General features: G+C 35.8%; 2 protein-coding genes and 1 long non-coding RNA gene across 3 annotated transcripts in view; 1 reads left to right on the top strand and 2 right to left on the bottom strand.

Moving 5' to 3' along the window:
- LOC126725707 (protein POST-ILLUMINATION CHLOROPHYLL FLUORESCENCE INCREASE, chloroplastic) overlaps nt 1-18,836 on the bottom strand; it is a 58,728-nt gene that overhangs the window by 7,767 nt on the left and 32,125 nt on the right. The window lies entirely within an intron of this gene.
- LOC126725706 (palmitoyl-monogalactosyldiacylglycerol delta-7 desaturase, chloroplastic-like) lies at nt 1,367-3,593 on the top strand. Its single transcript, XM_050430548.1, has 5 exons — nt 1,367-2,054; nt 2,161-2,301; nt 2,402-2,542; nt 3,053-3,159; nt 3,261-3,593. The coding sequence occupies exons 1-5, from the start codon at nt 1,467-1,469 to the stop codon at nt 3,451-3,453; spliced, it is 1,170 nt and encodes a 389-aa protein (XP_050286505.1). The 5' UTR covers nt 1,367-1,466; the 3' UTR covers nt 3,454-3,593.
- On the bottom strand, nt 11,756-18,542 carry LOC126725708 (uncharacterized). The gene is made up of 3 exons (XR_007655569.1): nt 16,203-18,542; nt 13,859-13,972; nt 11,756-13,772 (listed from the first exon to the last, which is right to left on the bottom strand). It is a non-coding gene; the product is annotated as an uncharacterized LOC126725708 (long non-coding RNA).

Here is an 18,836-nt window from a genome sequence, read left to right as displayed (position 1 = left end):
TTTTCTTTTCTACCAAATAGTGCCACATAACCTAAGGCTAAAAGTCTAAACATGTGCTAATAATTAAAAATAGTACCACACTACTACTTGTTTAGAAGAAAAAAAAATACACATTGTTCTTAAAAAAAGACACCCAATTAATAGTATATAAATAATATTTAAAAAATGAATAATCTACTCATTATTTGCTTTTTTGTGGTTACTTTGGTAATTAATTAATTACTTATTATTATCATCTTTTGAAAAATTTATTGAAAGATATATATATATATATATATATAGAAATTATTGTATAATCCTGGAGTACAATAAATACATACTCCTGCCACTCACATAAATGGTGAGTTTTACTAATTAAATTCATGGTGGGACCCACCATTTATGTAAGAGGGGGAGTACGTATTTATGGTACTCCGAGAGTACCAAATAATTTTCCATACCATATATATATATATATATATATATATGGAAATCTGAAACAACTTGAAACAGTATGGACAAACCGAAACGGGTTTCGAAACGGTATTTATAACATTGCTACATTCCTATCAGCACATTGTTAGAATTATGAAATAATTGTTACAATTTATTTAGTTAGATAGTTAACTAGTTGGTTGAGATTATGATGAGTTAGTTAAGATTTGAGCACATGTAGCTCATTTAATACATGACTTAATTCATAGAGCACATGTTGAATTAACTAGCCAATTATCTTGAGCTATGTGGGCCAATAACATTAGACCAATAATATTAGCGTTAGTCTCTTATAAATACATTATTGTAATTTAACATTAGTTATCAATGAAGAATTAACCAATCGCTTAGTGCATTAATACATCTTTCTCTTTTAATCTCTTTTTTTCTTTATGGAGGGTAACTAACTCGAATTAAATGAATTTTCCCACCATTCTCATACACTCCCATACAATTCCTATCCATCTTCGTTAGGAACCACTAAGTTCCTAACACATATGGCGAGTGCAGCAAAAAAACTCATACTAGGATTCTTAATTGTTGGGTTACACGTGTGAGTGAAGTCCACATTGAATAAAGATGAGAAGAATGAGTGGTTAATATAACATAATTGAGCACATATCCATTGGGCTTAGGCTTTTTGGGTTAAAGTGTGTCTCTATATATCATATTAATTACTTAAGGAAGCTCTCCAAAGTGTTTATTCCCCCGACATTAATAAGATAAAAAATATCTGGATCCAACTTCACCTCCCCTAATCTCAAAACTACTCAAAGCCCACCGTCACATCTCTCTTGTCCCTTTCCTTGTTAGGTATTACTCTCTATCATCAACTGTTTTGATAAATTCCACCACCCACAAACTCTCAACAAAAAGGGTTCAAAAACCCAACATTTTTCCACACCACCAGAGACCCAGATTCCATTAAAACGCTCCAAAAAGTCCTTAACTCTCTCTCACAAACACACCAATATAGAGACACAGGCTTATTCATGGCTTTGATCGCATCTCCACCATCCAATCCCAAACAACACCAATTTTCTCCTCTCCACCGTGCAACCCGGCTACCAGGACAAGCCGAATTAGTCCTTTCCCGTGCCATGTCCAACACTTCAATGGTCCTAAATTCTGGTCACTATATTTCAATGTCTAACAAGCTTTTACTAAACACAAAATTCTCCACCCATCTACGTAAAAATGCCAATAGAACAGACCCGCATATAACTAGTGCAGCACTAGTAGAAGCAGCAGAGCCAAAACCAAAGCCAGAGGCAGCGAAGTTTAGGAGAATTTTGTTATCGGACGTGGTCGTGAATCATCAAAGGAGAGTCTTTTTTGGGAGGAAATGGAATGCTCATGACTTGGTCAAAGCTTCCGTTGTTTTGGCAATGCATTACCTTTGTCTTTTCGCACCATTTCAATTCAATTGGAGTGCACTTTTGGTGGCTGTGGCACTGTACGTTGTAACAGGTCTTTTTGGTATTACCTTATCATTTCATAGGAATCTCTCACACAGGAGTTTCAAGGTTCCTAAATGGCTTGAGTATTTCTTTGCCTATTGTGGTGTTCAGGCACTTCAGGTTAGTAGAATTTCATTGTTTTGGTTACTGTCTAATTGGTAGTTTTATAAAATGTTCATGTTTGAACACTTTTAACAACTTTTGTTGTTTTTCTTTGGGGTTGCAGGGCAGCCCAATTGACTGGGTGAGCACACATAGGTACCACCACCAGTTTGTTGATTCTGAGAGAGACCCACATAGTCCCACTGCTGGATTTTGGTTTAGTCACATGAGTTGGATCTTTGATACCACTTCTTTGAATGAAAGGGTATGAATCAATAATATATTCTTACTCAAACTCAAACATAGACTAATGATAGTGTATTTTGCGTGTCGTAGATTAATATTGTTTCTGGTATGTTATGCAGTGTGGAGGACCAAACAATGTTGGAGATTTACAGAAGCAGCCATTCTACAGGTTTCTTGAAAAGACTTATATTATCCATCCAATTGCACTTGGTGCTCTTCTATATGGCTTGGGAGGATTCCCCTTCCTAGTGTGGGGAATGGTAAGCAAGATTGTCTTATATTCTCTTCTTAAAATTATATTCTATTGAATTCTTTGGGACTATTTGGATGTTTAAAATCTCTAACCATAATGTTCATAGGGTCCTCACCAAATTGGTAAAGAGAAATTTTTTGGTCAATTGTAAGAATAAATCAAGTGTCTCACTCACACGTGTAGCACAATCCTATGCCACTAGGATGTAATCTAAAGATGACTCATGAGTCATGACTACTTGTTATGGCGGCAACTTAGTACTTCTTTATTGTTATTATTTTCTCTTTTTTGCCCCTTTTTGAGGACGAAGGGGAAATTACTTTTACGAAAGTTAAAATAGGGGTTTAACCTTGTAATTTGTCCACTACTCTTGAGCACTAGAATGGCACAGACAAGATCTATGTCTAAAAATAACCACCTGTCAGTCTTTTGTCATATTTAATTTTATTCAATGCATTGAATAGAAGTCTTTCCAATTTTTAATAAAAGTTTAATTATTGCCGCTTTGCCATTGCAGGGCGTGAGGGTTGTATGGGTTTACCATATCACTTGGCTGGTAAATTCAGCTTGCCATGTCTGGGGAAAGCAACCATGGAAAACTGGTGATTTGTCTAGGAACAACTGGTATCACAACTTTTAGAAGTCTAAGATATACAGTATATGATACTTCAAACAAATTAAAATTTGGCAACTTATTTATGGTTTTGGAATTTGTGATTATTTAGGTTGGTGGCATTACTTTCATTTGGAGAGGGGTGGCATAATAACCACCATGCTTTTGAGTATTCAGCTAGACATGGCCTAGAATGGTGGGAGCTCGACTTGACTTGGTATGTAGTAAAATTTCTACAAGCTATTGGATTTGCAACTGATGTGAAGGTACCAACTGAGGTTCAGAAGCAAAGGATGGCCATTTAAATGTGGGCTTTATACATGTGCTTGTATAAGATTGTGAGATGCTTGGTTAGGCAATTGAATTTGGCCATTTCTTGCTTTTGTGAGTGTCAAATTTCATACAATACGATAAATACATTGTGAATGCTATAATTATTTCATAATTAACTTGTAACCCCATGCATATGCATGAATATACTTAAAAGATATACATTAAGATGTATAGTATAATTCTTATATTGATAGTCATTTAAATATAATTTAAATATTATTGATAGTCATTCTTATATTTTTTTTAACTCTTTAAAAAGTCTTGTAAGAATATTATTAAGTAGAAAATATAAATTGTCAATTTTTAATTTTTTTATTTTTATTTTTATTTTTTTATGTTCATTAATCTAGACTATTCTAGACTCTTTGGTTTTTGTACGCAATAACTCACTTGGATGGATATTTATGATGTAGTCCCACATTTGACTCCAAATTAAGAAATAGAACTCTCTCTAAAAATAAATAATTTAGGACACATGGTGCAAAATTGGACTTCAATTGTAGAATTTAATTAGATATTCTCTAAAATTTACCAATTAATATCTATATAGATGTATGCAAATCATATTTGTTATCTTTGTTGTTTCTCATCTTGTTAGAATCAATCTCTAAATAGAAGTGAATGAATTTTATTGAATATGATCAAATAATTCATTATATAAAAAACGGATCATTGAAGGAACAGAGAGATAGAAAAATAGCCGTTGAACAGGTGTAACTATATTCCTAAGAGCATCCACAGCAGTGGATCTATAATTTTAGCTATTTAGCACCACCAAAACTAAATTTATTTATTTTACCTACACACATACTGCAGCAATGGATCTATTTTAGCTTTCAATACAATAAAATAATATAAACATCACAATAAAATAATATAACCACTACAATAAAATAATATATCCCACTACCCAAAAAAACCAACCATAAACACCTCTACCAGACATAACCACCACCAACACCAACACCAACAACACCACCACCACCGGTCCACAGCAGGAATAAATAAAAAAATTAAAAAAAAAAAAACCCCAAATCTCCAATCTTTTTCCTCAACCACGGCCACAACCACAGCCACAACCACCACCAGCACCAATAGTCCACAGTAGGAAAAAAAAAAATCCCACAACGAGCAAGCACCGATCATGTCGGCGAGTTGGGTCGGCAGAAGCGGTGGATCGGCGACTTGGGTGATCGGAGTTGAGAGAGTGAGAGATCAGAGTGAGAGAGTGAGAGGCCGGTCGGAGTGAGGGAGTGAGAGGCCGGAGTGAGAGAGTGAGAGACCGGAGTGAGGGAGTGAGAGGCCGGAGTCCGGAGTGAGAGAGTGAGAGACTGGAGTGAGAGAGAGAGTGATGTTCAGAGATGAGAGAGAGAGAGAGAGAGAGAATGAGAGGATTAATTTAACAAGGGGGTGATTAAAATATATATATATATATATATATTTTTTTTTTTTTTTTGCTCCTCATGAACAGTGGAGCTAAAATTTTTAGATTTAGCTCCACTGCTGGAGCATCATTTTAGTAGCAGTGTAGTTAAAATATAGCAATATAGCAATATAGCTACACTGCTGCAAATGCTCTAACAAACTCCACTAATCTAACTACCTTGACCAATAGAAATGGAACGATCGTGTATGATTAATAACAAGACCAAAATATCATTTTGGTCCCTCCATTTTGAGCTCACAATAAATTTGATTCCTACATTTTGATAGCAGTTAATTTGGTCATAATTTGGTTCCTATTATTTTGAACTTGCACTTAATTTGGTCTCTACCATAAACTCACTAATAGAAAATGCATATATGACACACTAAGAGCTGACTTGAGATTAAAAAATGAGACATTAGAATTTCATTAAAAAAATTAATTTATCAATTTTCAAAAAAAAAAAAATCAAATTTGGAAAAAATTTGAGTACTAACCCAAATCAACCTTTACAAATCCGAAATCTTCAATTCTACTAATTCTCATTAGGACCTTCTATGGTTCAAGTGTCATATCATACATGGGGAATAAATTATGCAACATCCCACAAAAAACACCATATTCATTTAAGTTTTCTTGTACATGACTACTCCCACTTTTAGTTGATGTCATGGCAAACACTGATTCACCATGGAAAACCGAAGTTCTGTAATTGTTAAGAACTAGTCAGTTGCCCGTGCGATGCACGAATAATGTTGTAGTGTCTTATATAAATATGTTTTTGGAAAATATTATGCATATATTATAGCATATTTATTATAAAACTTTGTTAGTAATGAGTTCATCATAAAAAGTAACATTAATTATATATAAATATGTTTTTGGAAAATATTATGCATTAAGACTTGCTTGGTTCTCTTGTTTATTAAAGACTTCAAAATATAACATTAATTATATACAATTTCACAGATACTACAATTCTTTTCAGTAATGTAGCTTCTGTTTTCTTTATGACTTTCATATTTGTGCTTGCTTTAATTGACATGGACAAGAAAACTGATTGCAATGTGCAAGATATTATAAGGTCTTATATTGTAAAAAATACTACCATTAAAAGCAATCCCAAATTCTTCATTGGGAACAAGGTTGGTCGCAGTGGGATTGTAGAAAATCGTTAGCTTTTCCCCCTGTAAAACATTATATGCACCTTGTCATTAGAACAGGATAACCAAGAAAAGCCCATTGCAATTGTTATTCAGCAGCAATGCCAAGCTTACAGAAGAAGGAGGAAGACCATTCATGGTTTTCCAATATACTGGGGCCTTGCCAAGTTCAAACATAGTCCATGAAGGAAGGGTAAACTTGAAAGGAAGGAATTCACAGATACACCTGTAGGAGGCAAAATTTTAAGCCAATTATAAAATGCCACATCAAAATTTAGTGACAAATTTTAAATTAATATGTCATTAAATTAATTAAATCAAATGATGACATGTGTCATCCAAATTGACATCACATTGGCATACCAAGATTTGCCATGTGTCATTTGGCCCACAAGATAAAGATAAACTTCCTATTCAAAATTTATGGGTAATTATCTTTATTAAAATAAATAATAAATAAAATAAAGATAAATTTTCTATTCAAAATTGGTAGATAATTATCTTTATTAAATAAATTAAATAGAGATAATTATTTATCTTTGTTGATTATTATCTTTATTCAAAATATGATATTTATCAAAATAGATAAATAAAGATAATTATCTCTAAGAAGAATTTGGGTCAATCAAAAGTCTACTACATACTTTTAAGTATATCAATTCGAAGTGGAGCTTATCCTCTAAAATCACTATAAATAGAGGGCATCCCTTCTCATTTTCGACACGAAGTTTTCAAGACGTCAAAACTCTGGAGAAATTCTGTCTCAAGAACACACGAAGAACATTCAAATAAGTTCTTTGAAGTTCTATTGGAATTAAGCTGAAAAAGCCTCCATAAACTTCAACAAATCTCAAATCCTTAAAGCTCTACGGATCAAGCCTCTAAAGCCCCAAAGAACTTCAACCTAAAAGCCTTCATATTCAAAGACTTGAAGAACAATAAATCTCTAATAAGCTTGAAGCTAGAGATTTGTTGTGGAGACCGTTCAATCCATCTTTCAACTAAAGTCAAGAAGATTCCTTGCTCGAGTGAAGTTCAATGAAGATAGAATCAGAGGGTATTCTTTTGTAAAAGAATTGAAATAGAGATTGTACTTGTTATTCATCAATACAAATTATTATTTGCAAACCATATTTCTTTTCAATTGCTTGATTTTCTACAATTGGAAAAAATTTGTGTTTACAAATTTTTGGCACGCTCGGTGGGACAATCTCTACCTCTCATCTCTTCTTCATCAACTTGTCACATCCTTTGAAGCCATATGGCTTCAAAGAAGACTCAAATCCACAACCCTCTTTTTGGAACAAGTGAAGTTGATCCCACACTTGATTCAAACTCTGATATCCTTATACTGGACCCATGACAAGGGGAAGGATAAAAGCCCTTGCAGAAGTCTATGCTCAAACAACACCTATACCCCAATCTTCGTCTGTTTTCAACACTTCTGAAACCGAGAAGTCACAAACAGCCTCATCTACTCAGGGGGCAAGCAAAGATGTAGCTGGCCTCGTCAAAGAAATGTTGTCTTAACCAGCTTTGTCACTAGAACCAACACAAGAAGCTCTGATTGTTGACGAAAAGGATGAATCACTTGATGGCTCTGAATTCTTTTTTTCAGACGATATTCCTGCTTCCAAGCTTAGGGATTCTCCTCACTCTGTTAGCTCATTTGCCATGCCAGTCATGATGACTAACACAACATCATTGGAGGAACAAGTCTCGACTATAGCCCAGACCTTAGAAGAATTAATGAAGTCTATGAAAGAAAGGGAAGCAATGAGAGACGCACAAATAGCTCTCCTAATGGATAAGATGGGGAATACATCTGAAGTGAATCGTGAAGATGAAAGCTCTAGGTCGAAACAAACCCATAATGACAAACCTAAAAATTCAACAAAGGATCTTAATTTCTCTACAGAGGGGTCTATCTCTCCTGACCAGCTTAAGGAGTTAATCAAGGAGGCTATCAAAGACCAAGTAGGGGGTGGAAGTCAAGCATCCATTGCCTACGCTAAACCATACACTCAAAGGATAGATCTCTTGAGGATGCCTCAAAACTATCAACCACCGAAGTTCCAAGAATTTGAGGGTAAAGGCAATCCAAGGCAACATGTAGCTCACTTTGTGGAAACTTGTAACAATGCTGGAACTTATGGGGATCTCATGGTCAAGCAATTTGTTCGCTCTTTGAAGGGAAATGCGTTTGATTGGTATACTGACCTAGCGCCTGGCTCCATTGATAGTTGGAATCAAATGGAGCGAGAATTCCTAAACCGTTTTTATAGTACTCGGCGTACTGTTAGCATGATAGAACTCACCAATTCAAAGCAGTGGAAAGAAGAGCCTGTCATTTATTACATTCAACGGTGGAGAAATCTTAGTCTCAACTGCAAGGATCAATTATCTGAAGCGTCTGCAATTGAGATGTGCATTCAAGGAATGAATTGGGCTATAAGCTACATTCTTCAAGGAATAAAGCCTAAAACATTTGAAGAATTAGCAACACGTGCTCATGACATGGAGCTTAGTATTGCTTCCAATGGTCACCAAGGCCCACCTCTTCAAGAACCCTACAATGGGAGAGAAATACTCACAAAGGGGGCAAATTCCCTCCTAAATTGGAAAACAAACAGTCTTTGATTGTAACTACTGCTCCTCTCAAAGTTCCAGTTAAACCTAAGATAAAAGAACAGACATATGCTCTCACACAAGAGAGAAGAAGAAGACCAACCTTACAAGAAATGCAAGAAAAGAAATATCCATTCCCTGATTCCGATATCTCCAACATGTTGGATCATCTGCTTGAGTTGAAGTTGATTGAGCTACCAGAGATGAAACATCCTGAAGAGGCTGACCAAACAAATGATCCCAAGTATTGCAAGTATCATCGCCTCATAGGCCACCCCATAGAACAATGCTTTGTGTTGAAAGATAAAATCATGGAGCTAGCCCATCAAGGAAAGATCACGTTTGATGATGAAGTTGCAACTGCCAATCTAGCCATGGTAGCCTCAACAACCACTTCTACTTATTTCACAATTCAATTTGGCTCATTTGAGCCTATTGAGATGAAAATAGCTTTCTCCCCAGTTCCAGTTCCCGAGGACTATATCTTTTCATCTCTTACATGTTATCAAGTAAGTGGTGAAGAAGACTCTTCAGATAGTGAGGAAGAAATAGAGCGAGCTATTGTGTATAGAGCATATTGGTCTTCAATCATTTTCACTGATGATGATCGTTTGTTGGGATCCAAGATTCATAATCGTCCTTTATTTGTGACTGGCTACATTCGAGAACAAGAAGTCAATCGTATCCTTATTGATGGTGGATCTATAGTCAATATCCTTCCACTCAAAATATTGAAAGAACTTGGAATCTCATTGGATGAACTACTTCCCAGTAAATTGATGATTCAAGGCTTTAATCAAGGTGGACAAAGAGCTATTGGAAAGATTAGACTTCATATGCTCATCGGTGAAATGGAATCAAGTGCGCTCTTTCATGTCATTGATGCCAAGACCACTTACAAAGTGCTTATTGGAAGCCCATGGTTGCATGAATATGGTGTTGTGCCATCTATGTATCACCAATGCTTTAAATATTTCCAAGATGGACAAGTTAAGAAGATAGTAGCTGATCACAAGCCCTTTACTGTAGCTGAAGCACATTTTGCTGATGCAAAATTTTACTTGGAAGATGATACACCAGAAGAAGCACAAGTCATTGTTTCACCATCTAGCAAAGACGTAAACCTCCACTACAAAACTTCAAGGATTGACTCTCCAATTAAGGAGAAGGAAGCCAACCCAATTGAGGAGAAGGAAACCAAGCAAACAAAGACTTCCACAGAAGAGAAGAAGCATCAAGTTTCTAAAGCGACTAAGGCAGCTCCTATGTTACACTATGTCCCAGTCACCAAAAGAAAAGAGGGTCAATCACCCTTTTCAGGAGATGGAGAGTCAGTATTGGAAGATCTACAGGAATTAACTCTCCCAGTTGCTAAAATCACAAAATCAAGAATCTCAAGCCAACCATTGAAAGGGTTTACAAGACCATCCCAAGGACCAATTGTTAAACATGGGACTTTGCCCACCAAAAGAACCAAAGAGGGTTTTAACCCTAATGCATATAGACTTATGGCTAAAGCTGGTTATGACCATGAGAAGCCAAGTGGTTTGGGTAAGCTCATCCCTGAAGCCTCTGGAAAAGAAAAACATAAAGTGTCAAAGGCTAAAGGTTTCAGTGTAACAAGTTCTAAGGCTGGAATTGGATACACCCCACCAACTCTTGTTCATATTCCCATCCGAAAAGCTAGTGTTTCTGTAATTTCGGCAAATTATGAGGAAGAAGAACAATCTTTGAATCTATCAAAGAATTTGTCTGTTTTTGACCGCATTGGGCGACCCACTTCACATATCTCAGTCTTTGATAGGTTAGGGACTCAAGAAGATAACTCTGTTGTTGACACTCAAGGCTCTATTTTCACAAGACTCAGTCACTCAACCCCTTCTCAAGTTGGCACTCGAGGTTCAGTTCTCAAAAGGCTTAGTCATTCAATCCCTTCTCGACTCTCAAAAGATTTAAAGGCAAGACGAAAGCAGAATAAGAGGACAAATTTCCTTCCTAGAGATGCTAACGACACACTTATTGTTGATCAAGATTTGAATGAGATTCGAAACTCCATTCCATCTCGTATGAAACGTAGAACCATTTGGGAAGTGAATACTGGAGAAGCCTTGACTATAAAAAGGCGTACAATGGTGACCACAAACCAAGAAGTCAAAGATGATGTTAAGGATGCTCCACCCATCTTTGAAGAAGGCATACAAGCTACAGTTGAGGAATTGAAGGAAATCAACACTAATACAACTGAAGATGGTTTGAGAATTAGCCCCATCAACGGCAAATTCTTGAAGCATTACTATGATTGAAGTTTGAAATGCTCCTTGGTAAGAGCCTAAAACTGCCTACCTCAACACTCAAAGGGTACATGATGTTTTCCCATTACTCTTGAAAGTGTTCTAAAAAAAAAAAAAAAAAAAAAAACCCGTTAAGTTGAAAACCTTTTTATAAGGCGGCCTAGGCAAAAGTTAGGGCACACACACAAAAAAAAAAAAAAAAAAAAGAAGCCCGCTAGGTTGATAACCTTTTTATAAGGTGGCCTAGGCAAAAGTTAGGGTATTAAAAGCTCGCTAGGTTGAAAACCTTTAAAAAGGCGGCCTAGGCAAAAAAAAAAAAAAAAAAAAAACCCTTTCTGAACTACGTGTTGACTTGATCCCCTTTCGGGTACGTAGGCAGCTTGGTATCATTTACTGAGTTTAGTCACATCCTCAAAAAAAAAAAAAATAATAATAATAATCTCTCCTTCTGAACTACGTGTTGACTTGATCCCCTTTCGGGTACGTAGGCAGCTTGGTATCATTTACTAAGTTCAGTCACATCCTCAAAAAAAAAAAAAAAACTCTCATTCTGAACTACATGTTGACTTGATCCCCTTTCGGGTATGTAGGCAGCTTGGTATCATTTACTGAGTTCAGTCACATCCTCAAAAAAAAAAATCTCTCCTTCTGAACTACATGTTGACTTGATCTCCTTTCGGGTACTTAGGCAGCTTGGTATCATTTATTGAGTTCAGTCACATCCTTAAAAAAAAAAAAAAAAAAAAAACTCCTCCTGAACTACTTGATAAAAAAAACTTTCTTGAACCACGTGATGACTCGATCTCTCTCAAGTGCAACACGGGCAAAACTTGGTATGTCACACTAAGTGCAATCATAGTTTTAGGCGAACATCACTATGAGATAGTCGCTACAAGAAGACAATGCTACCGTATGAAGGCTAACATCATTGTAAGACATTACAACCAGAAGGAATGCAAAGTCTCCATGAAAGCAAACATCATTGTGAGAATGTCTCTTGGCATCTCTAAAATGTGCTTTCTCTCTCGTCTTTAAAGTCTAAGTAGTTCTACCTTTCACGTATAAAGTCTTGGTGTTTGCACAGTGTTGCCTCTCATCTTCAAAGACTTGGTGGTATCTCCTTGCATCTTCAAAAACTTGGTGGCACCTCTTTGCATCTCTAAAGTTTGGACTGAGTTGCCTCTTTGTTGAGTTGGATCACCTCAAATCCTCGAAGTTTTGATGTCATCTTCTCACATATTTAAACTTTGAATGGTGTCACCCCGTATCGCTAAAGTCTGGTACTCATCATTTTATACCTTTAAAAAGTATCATAGCAAGAAGCCAATGCACATCCATTGCAAAGATGCCAAAGCACGTCCTTAGATTGTTGCATCGACAGTTGTTCCATTGCAAAGACCACACTCCAGAAAGGGAATCAGAATTCCGAGAGACATCATAGGTCCACTCAACAATGTCTCTTGAGTCTTTAAGTTCAAGCCGCTTTTCCGCAAATCGACCAATAATCGGCCTTTCAATGAGCATTGATATGTCTACTTCCTTAGTGTCATTCGATTCTTTAGTAACAACAAGATACTTCTTGCCGAATGAAGAGAAGTCTTTGAAGAGCACCATGATGATAGGGCGAACCTACAAAAAAAAAAAATCTACAAAAGAATATAAACTACGGTGCAAAGAAGGTTATAAAAAAAAAGGGGCATGGACATGCAATAAAAAAAAAAAAGTTATTATATCCTCATATGCAAGTATTGCTCCACTGCAATATATCAATGGACACACATCCTTGCATAGACAATTTTCATCCTCAAAGTGGCCTTCTTCTTCAATGCAATCTTTGTTGTCAAGATTGTCTTCCTCTTCAAGGAAGTCATTGTATCACAGATAGACTTCGTTGTCAAAATTGTCTTCGTCTCCAAGGAAGTCTTCGTATCACAAATAGACTTCCTTGTCAAGATTGTCTTCCAAGGAAGTCATCGTATCTAGATTGTCTTCGTCTTTAAGGAAGTCATCGTATCACAGATAGACTTCGTTGTCAAGATTGTCTTCCTCTTCAAGGAAGTCATCGTATCACAGATAGACTTCCTTGTCAAGATTGTCTTCCAAGGAAGTCATCGTATCTAGATTGTCTTCGTCTTCAAGGAAGTCATCGTATCACAGATAGACTTCGTTGTCAAGATTGTCTTCGTCTTCAAGGAAGTCATTGTATCTAGATTGTCTTCGTCTTCAAGGAAGTCATCGTATCACAGATAGACTTCGTTGTCAAGATTGTCTTCGTCTTCAAGGAAGTCATCGTATCACTCCTTCCTTGTCAAGATTGTCTTGTCAAGATTGTCTTCCTCTTCAAGGAAGTCATCGTATCACTCCTTCCTTGTCAAGATTGTCTTCCTCTCCAAGGAAGTCTTCGTATCACAGATAGACTTCCTTGTCAAGATTGTCTTCATCTTCAAGGAAGTCTTCGTATCACAGATAGACTTCCTTGTCAAGATTGTCTTCCTCTTCTAGCAAGTCTTCGTATCACAGATAGACTTCCTTGTCAAGATTGTCTTCCTCTTCAAGCAAGTCTTCGTATCACAGATAGACTTCCTTGCCAAGATTGTCTTGGTCTTCAAGATTGTTGTTGAGGTCGTTGTCTTGGTAGCTACTTGGCTTGAAAAAAAAAAATAGACATGCAGGAAGAGAAATTCACAAGTAAGAAAAGTTTGGTACAAGAATGTACCTCCAAAGATTAGAGTGATGGGGCTCTTGCCAAATTTGAGGCTAAAGTGTTCTAAGATGGACCGTAGCTGCACAAAGAAAGGGGGACAAAGAATAAATTAGATTCAAAAAAATAAAATAAAAAGGAGAAGAGAGCAGAAGGAAGATACTCAACCAATATTCGTATAGATTGATAAAACTTGGTGCAATCTATGGTGGTGATGATTGTTCTTCTAATTGAAGAAGATAAACTTGATGCAAGTTTCTTTAGAAATTGTGGGGCCGGATACTACATGAAGAAAATAAAGTCATGAACATGGATTACCAAGAAAAAAAAAAAAAAAAACGTGAAGTCGCAATAAAAAAGAAGAAGAAAGATTATACCTTGTTATCTGACTAAGGAAGAAGAAAAGAATATAGAAAAGAAAATATTCTTTGCTATCCGTCTTCTATAGAGGAAAAAGCTTATGATTTCCAAACTTACGCACTATGAAAAAAAAAATTGTGAATTATGTGCAGCTACGGCTATCCTTTTATAGTGCTAGTCAGAGAAAGTTCAACTGCAATTAAGACTCATCTAGTTAAAACCGGATTGGCCAGGAAAAGAAGTCAGAATGAAGGAGAATTCTTGTATCTGATTGAAGGGATAAGGCATTGAGAATTCCACTCCTACTTGGAATTAAACTCTTAAATAGGTTTTAGTTGCAACAGACACTAACTCCTACTTGTCATAAAAAGATACGAAGATAAGAAGTTTAAAATAATCATCATTGCGAGTGGGGACTTCTCCAAAGGATAGGGTTTTAGTCCTTATATGGCTGGGACATTGGCTGATTGATATTAAGCTTTGTGTAACTCCATCTAGAAGTCATCTAGTCATAGTTATACTAGGAAACGAAGTCCACCTCGGGTAGAATATGGTCCAATATCCATGCTCACGTAGAGCTATTGGGAATTTATGTGCACGTGGAACTATTGGGAAGAAGATCTGGATGACTAGAAGTTCCTATGTATATCACGTGAAGATTTGGATATACATAAGTCAAAGCATTGTATACATCATAGCAAGTTTCCTATGCTTTGTAAAACATGTCTGGGTGTACTTCAAGAAGAGCCAAAACTACGAGCTGGACATTAAAAAAAAAAAAAAAAAAAAAAAAAAAAAATCTAATGGTCTGGATTCACAGTGGAAAAGTTTGGATCCTTGGAAACTAAGAGAATGGTGTATACAAAATTTAACACCATGCAAGTTGAGACTTCGCCCATTTTCCACACTCAAAATTGTGGACATGGTCAAGTCTCGAGGGGGCATTTGTAGGAGGCAAAATTTTAAGCCAATTATAAAATGCCACATCAAAATTTAGTGACAAATTTTAAATTAATATGTCATTAAATTAATTAAATCAAATAATGACATGTGTCATCCAAATTGGCATCACATTGGCATACCAAGATTTGCCATGTGTCATTTGGCCCACAAGATAAAGATAAACTTCCTATTCAAAATTTATGGGTAATTATCTTTATTAAAATAAATAATAAATAAAATAAAGATAAATTTTCTATTCAAAATTGGTAGATAATTATCTTTATTAAATAAATTAAATAGAGATAATTATTTATATTTGTTGATTATTATCTTTATTCAAAATATGATATTTATCAAAATAGATAAATAAAGATAATTATTTCTAAGAAGAATTTGAGCCAATCAAAAGTCTACTACATACTTTCAAGTATATCAATTCGAAGTGGAGTTTATCCTCTAAAATCACTATAAATAGAGGGCATCCCTTCTCATTTTCGACACGAAGTTTTCAAGACGTCAAAGCTCTGGAGAAATTCTGTCTCAAGAACACACGAAGAACATTCAAATAAGTTCTTTGAAGTTCTATTGGAATTAAGCTGAAAAAGCCTCCATAAACTTCAACAAACCTCAAATCCTTGAAGCTCTACGGATCAAGCCTCTAAAGCCCCAAAGAACTTCAACCTAAAAGCCTTCATATTCAAAGACTTGAAGAACAATAAATCTCTAATAAGCTTGAAGCTAGAGATTTGTTGTGGAGACTGTTCAATCCATCTTTCAACTAAAGTCAAGAAGATTCCTTGTTCGAGTCAAGTTCAATGAAGATAGAATCAGAGGGTATTCTTTTGTAAAAGAATTGAAATAGAGATTGTACTTATTATTCATCAATACAAATTATTATTTGCAAACCATATTTCTTTTCAATTGCTTGATTTTCTACAATTGGAAAAAATTTGTGTTTACAACACCATAATCACGATTCAACTTCTAAAAGTATAAGGCAATTATTATTATTTTTTTCTTCTCACATATGCCCTTGCTTTGTTTTTTTGGGTGGCACAGTTGAGGGGTGGGGGGTGTGTGTGATAAGAATAGATAGAAATCCAAGAATACAAGGTGCTATGTAGTTAAGAAAAAGACTTTCTACACCAGCAACTTTCATGACAAAAGTTTAGTACTGAAATGAAAAATGACCAGGAAAAGGAATTCATACTCTTTGGTTTCCTCAACAGGACTAGTCGTAACAGCTGCTGCAGCTCTGACTTCTGTAGGGAATTACACCGAATTCACAACCTGTGAGAAACAAAAATAGAGAAAAAAAAAACACACGCCAAAGAAAAACAATCACACGCACAAGACAATATTTACGTGGTTCGGCAATTTGCCTACGTCTACGGAGTTGCAAGGATTTCATTATTTTCAGGGAAGAATCCAACACCAGATGCGGCTACAATATTTTCTCTATATATAAGACACGGCAACTGACTCTATAAAAAACCCTAATTACAAAAGGCAGCTTCACAATGGGCTAAACGGGCCAAAAAAAATTTCCACCCCCAAAGGCTTGTCCATGAGCACTCCAACTTGAGCCTATTAGCCCAAGTCTCCACTTTATGGACTAAGCCTCAGTAAATCTCCCATTAAAAACCACGCAATATTATTCAGGTCAAGTCAGGTCATCGAATCGAATCAAACAAAACTAGACTATACAAAGCCCAACAACTTCCCCACTAATATTTTACAACTCTCTTCTTCATTAGGAAAAACCGTGGCAATGAATTTCCGATGAAACTGCTAGCTGCGTAAGAAAACATGAAGCTATTGTATATTTGAAGTCTAGGATATAAACTTCTAGCTATTTTTAATTTTGATTTTGGGGTTTTCAATCCTGTTTCCACCTTGTACCTAAATTTGTATTGATGATGCCGAAAAATCGTCAGTAAGCCACACGGTCCTTACGTGCTCTTAACAAGAACCTGCACAACGCAAAAGCTGAAGACCTTAAGAGGAGTACTGGTGTGGTACCGGCCAAATACCCTCCGATGGTAAAGTTAGAGAAATCTCTTGTTCATAACTCTAGAGTGTTAGAGCTGGGAGGAAATTGTGCGTACCTTCGTTTGTGAGGGTTTTGGGGTTTTTATAGTAGTGTAGCGCTGAATCCATGCCTTGATCCAGAAGTTCTTTCCTTATAGGAGAGAACCTCTTTAATCCGTGTATCTTTCGAAATCCTTTCATTATAAAAGTCTTCTTGATTAGAGGTAAGCGTAGAGCGCAAGATATTTCCTTATACACGCATGCCTAAAGACCAAGCAAGGCCATGTCAGACTCATCAGAGATTCATATATCTCCTTCATCTTATTCTCTTCAGCTTACTGTCTTTAGCTTACTGTCTTCAGCTTACTATCTTCAGCTTATTGTCTTCAACTTACTGTGCCCAAGATGCAACCGTCAGGTATGGGGTGGAGCTGTAGACTTTACAACAAGGTTGTCTCTCATGAGTGAAGTTGACAACCTTGTTATGTCCGTCGCCTTTTGTTTCGTCAGGGATTAATTACAAAATTACCCTTATCATGTATCAAGATATAGTCATGCAGTTGAGAAATTTGGTCACACATCACCAAAGTAAATGACCATATGTAAATGGTTAGCACAAAATGTAGATATTAATTGCCTGTTCTTGAAATAGAATTCCTAGAAGGTTTTGTTCTTTGATGAATTTAAAATGGAATGATAAATTAATTTTATTTATCTTTAGACATTGGTAATGTAAATTAGAATGACATAGAGCTACAGAGAAGCAAACCAATAAACAGAGATTATACCGCTTGCCAATCTTTCTTGTTAAAGAATCGTAATGATAACCAAAAAGACTGAAATGTTGCCGCTATTTTACTTCAAGTAGTAGAGTAACAACTTGGACTGAACTTCTATTCTTTACGGTCCAGTCCTTTTATCCTTTGGAATAAGATGAAACCCCATTATTATCTCTTTAATTTCAGAAGTGTTTTCTCACAAAATTTAGCGCAATTTGTTGGTAAGAAAAGCATATATATTTCTAACTGTCTATTTATATAAGGTAAGAGTCTAAGAGAAGAGATTTATGAGTAACAATTGAAGTTTGTGTAATATTTAGTTCTAAAATCTAAATTTCCAACTGAGGTAATTACAGGATAGTCCAAGAAACACAAAGAACAATGTTTTGGAATCTCAAACCTCAAGTCATGAAAAGATTCTAGTAAACACTAAACAGTATCTGTTAGTCCACCGAAATCCCATAAAGGATTTGCAGTTGAAGAGAAACGGAGACCAAAGCAAAGAGACTCACCAAGCGTGTTTGAAACAAGTCGAGTTGTATTAGTATTGGAAACGCACTGCATGGCTAGAAATGCTTGTGGAAGACGTAATAATTGATGCATTTATTGCCGCCATTTCTCACACTTTCAGTGCTTTCTCCAACTAGTCGTCAGAAACAAGAGAGAGAGAGAAAGGGAATTGTAGAAACAGAAGCGTTCCACCACAAACACAAATTAAGCATAAATATCTATCTATACAAGCAAGAAGAACGGACAAAAACCAAGCATGGGTATGTATCTCAATAAGATTTTTTTTTTAAGAAAAAGTTAATATATATGTAGATATTTTTTCTTTCACCCCTCCATCTTATTTGATTTTTGACACTTCAACCTTTCAATTCCGGATTTTTTTGGCATTTAGCTTGATTTTGCTAACAATTTTATTAGTTGACAAGTTTTGCAAACATATTTGTAAAGAGGCATCTCAAGTCTTTGAAACTCGAGATCAATTGGTAGAGACTTGAGTTTCTTAAAAGAAAATCAGGAGAAAAACT

This window comes from Quercus robur, chromosome 5, assembly GCF_932294415.1.
Source record: "Quercus robur chromosome 5, dhQueRobu3.1, whole genome shotgun sequence".
Lineage (NCBI taxonomy): Eukaryota > Viridiplantae > Streptophyta > Magnoliopsida > Fagales > Fagaceae > Quercus > Quercus robur.
The sequence above is the reverse complement of the archived record's forward strand: the minus strand, read 5'-3'. Positions and strand labels throughout refer to the sequence as shown.

Bases quoted from the DNA above. Each gene is read 5' to 3' on its own strand.
- LOC126725706 (XM_050430548.1), top strand. From the start codon at position 1,467: ATGGCTTTGATCGCATCTCCACCATCCAATCCCAAACAACACCAATTT. The intron at 2,302-2,401 runs GTATGAATCAAT...TATGTTATGCAG, and splicing joins CCACTTCTTTGAATGAAAGG to TGTGGAGGACCAAACAATGT. The intron at 2,543-3,052 runs GTAAGCAAGATT...TTGCCATTGCAG, and splicing joins CCTTCCTAGTGTGGGGAATG to GGCGTGAGGGTTGTATGGGT.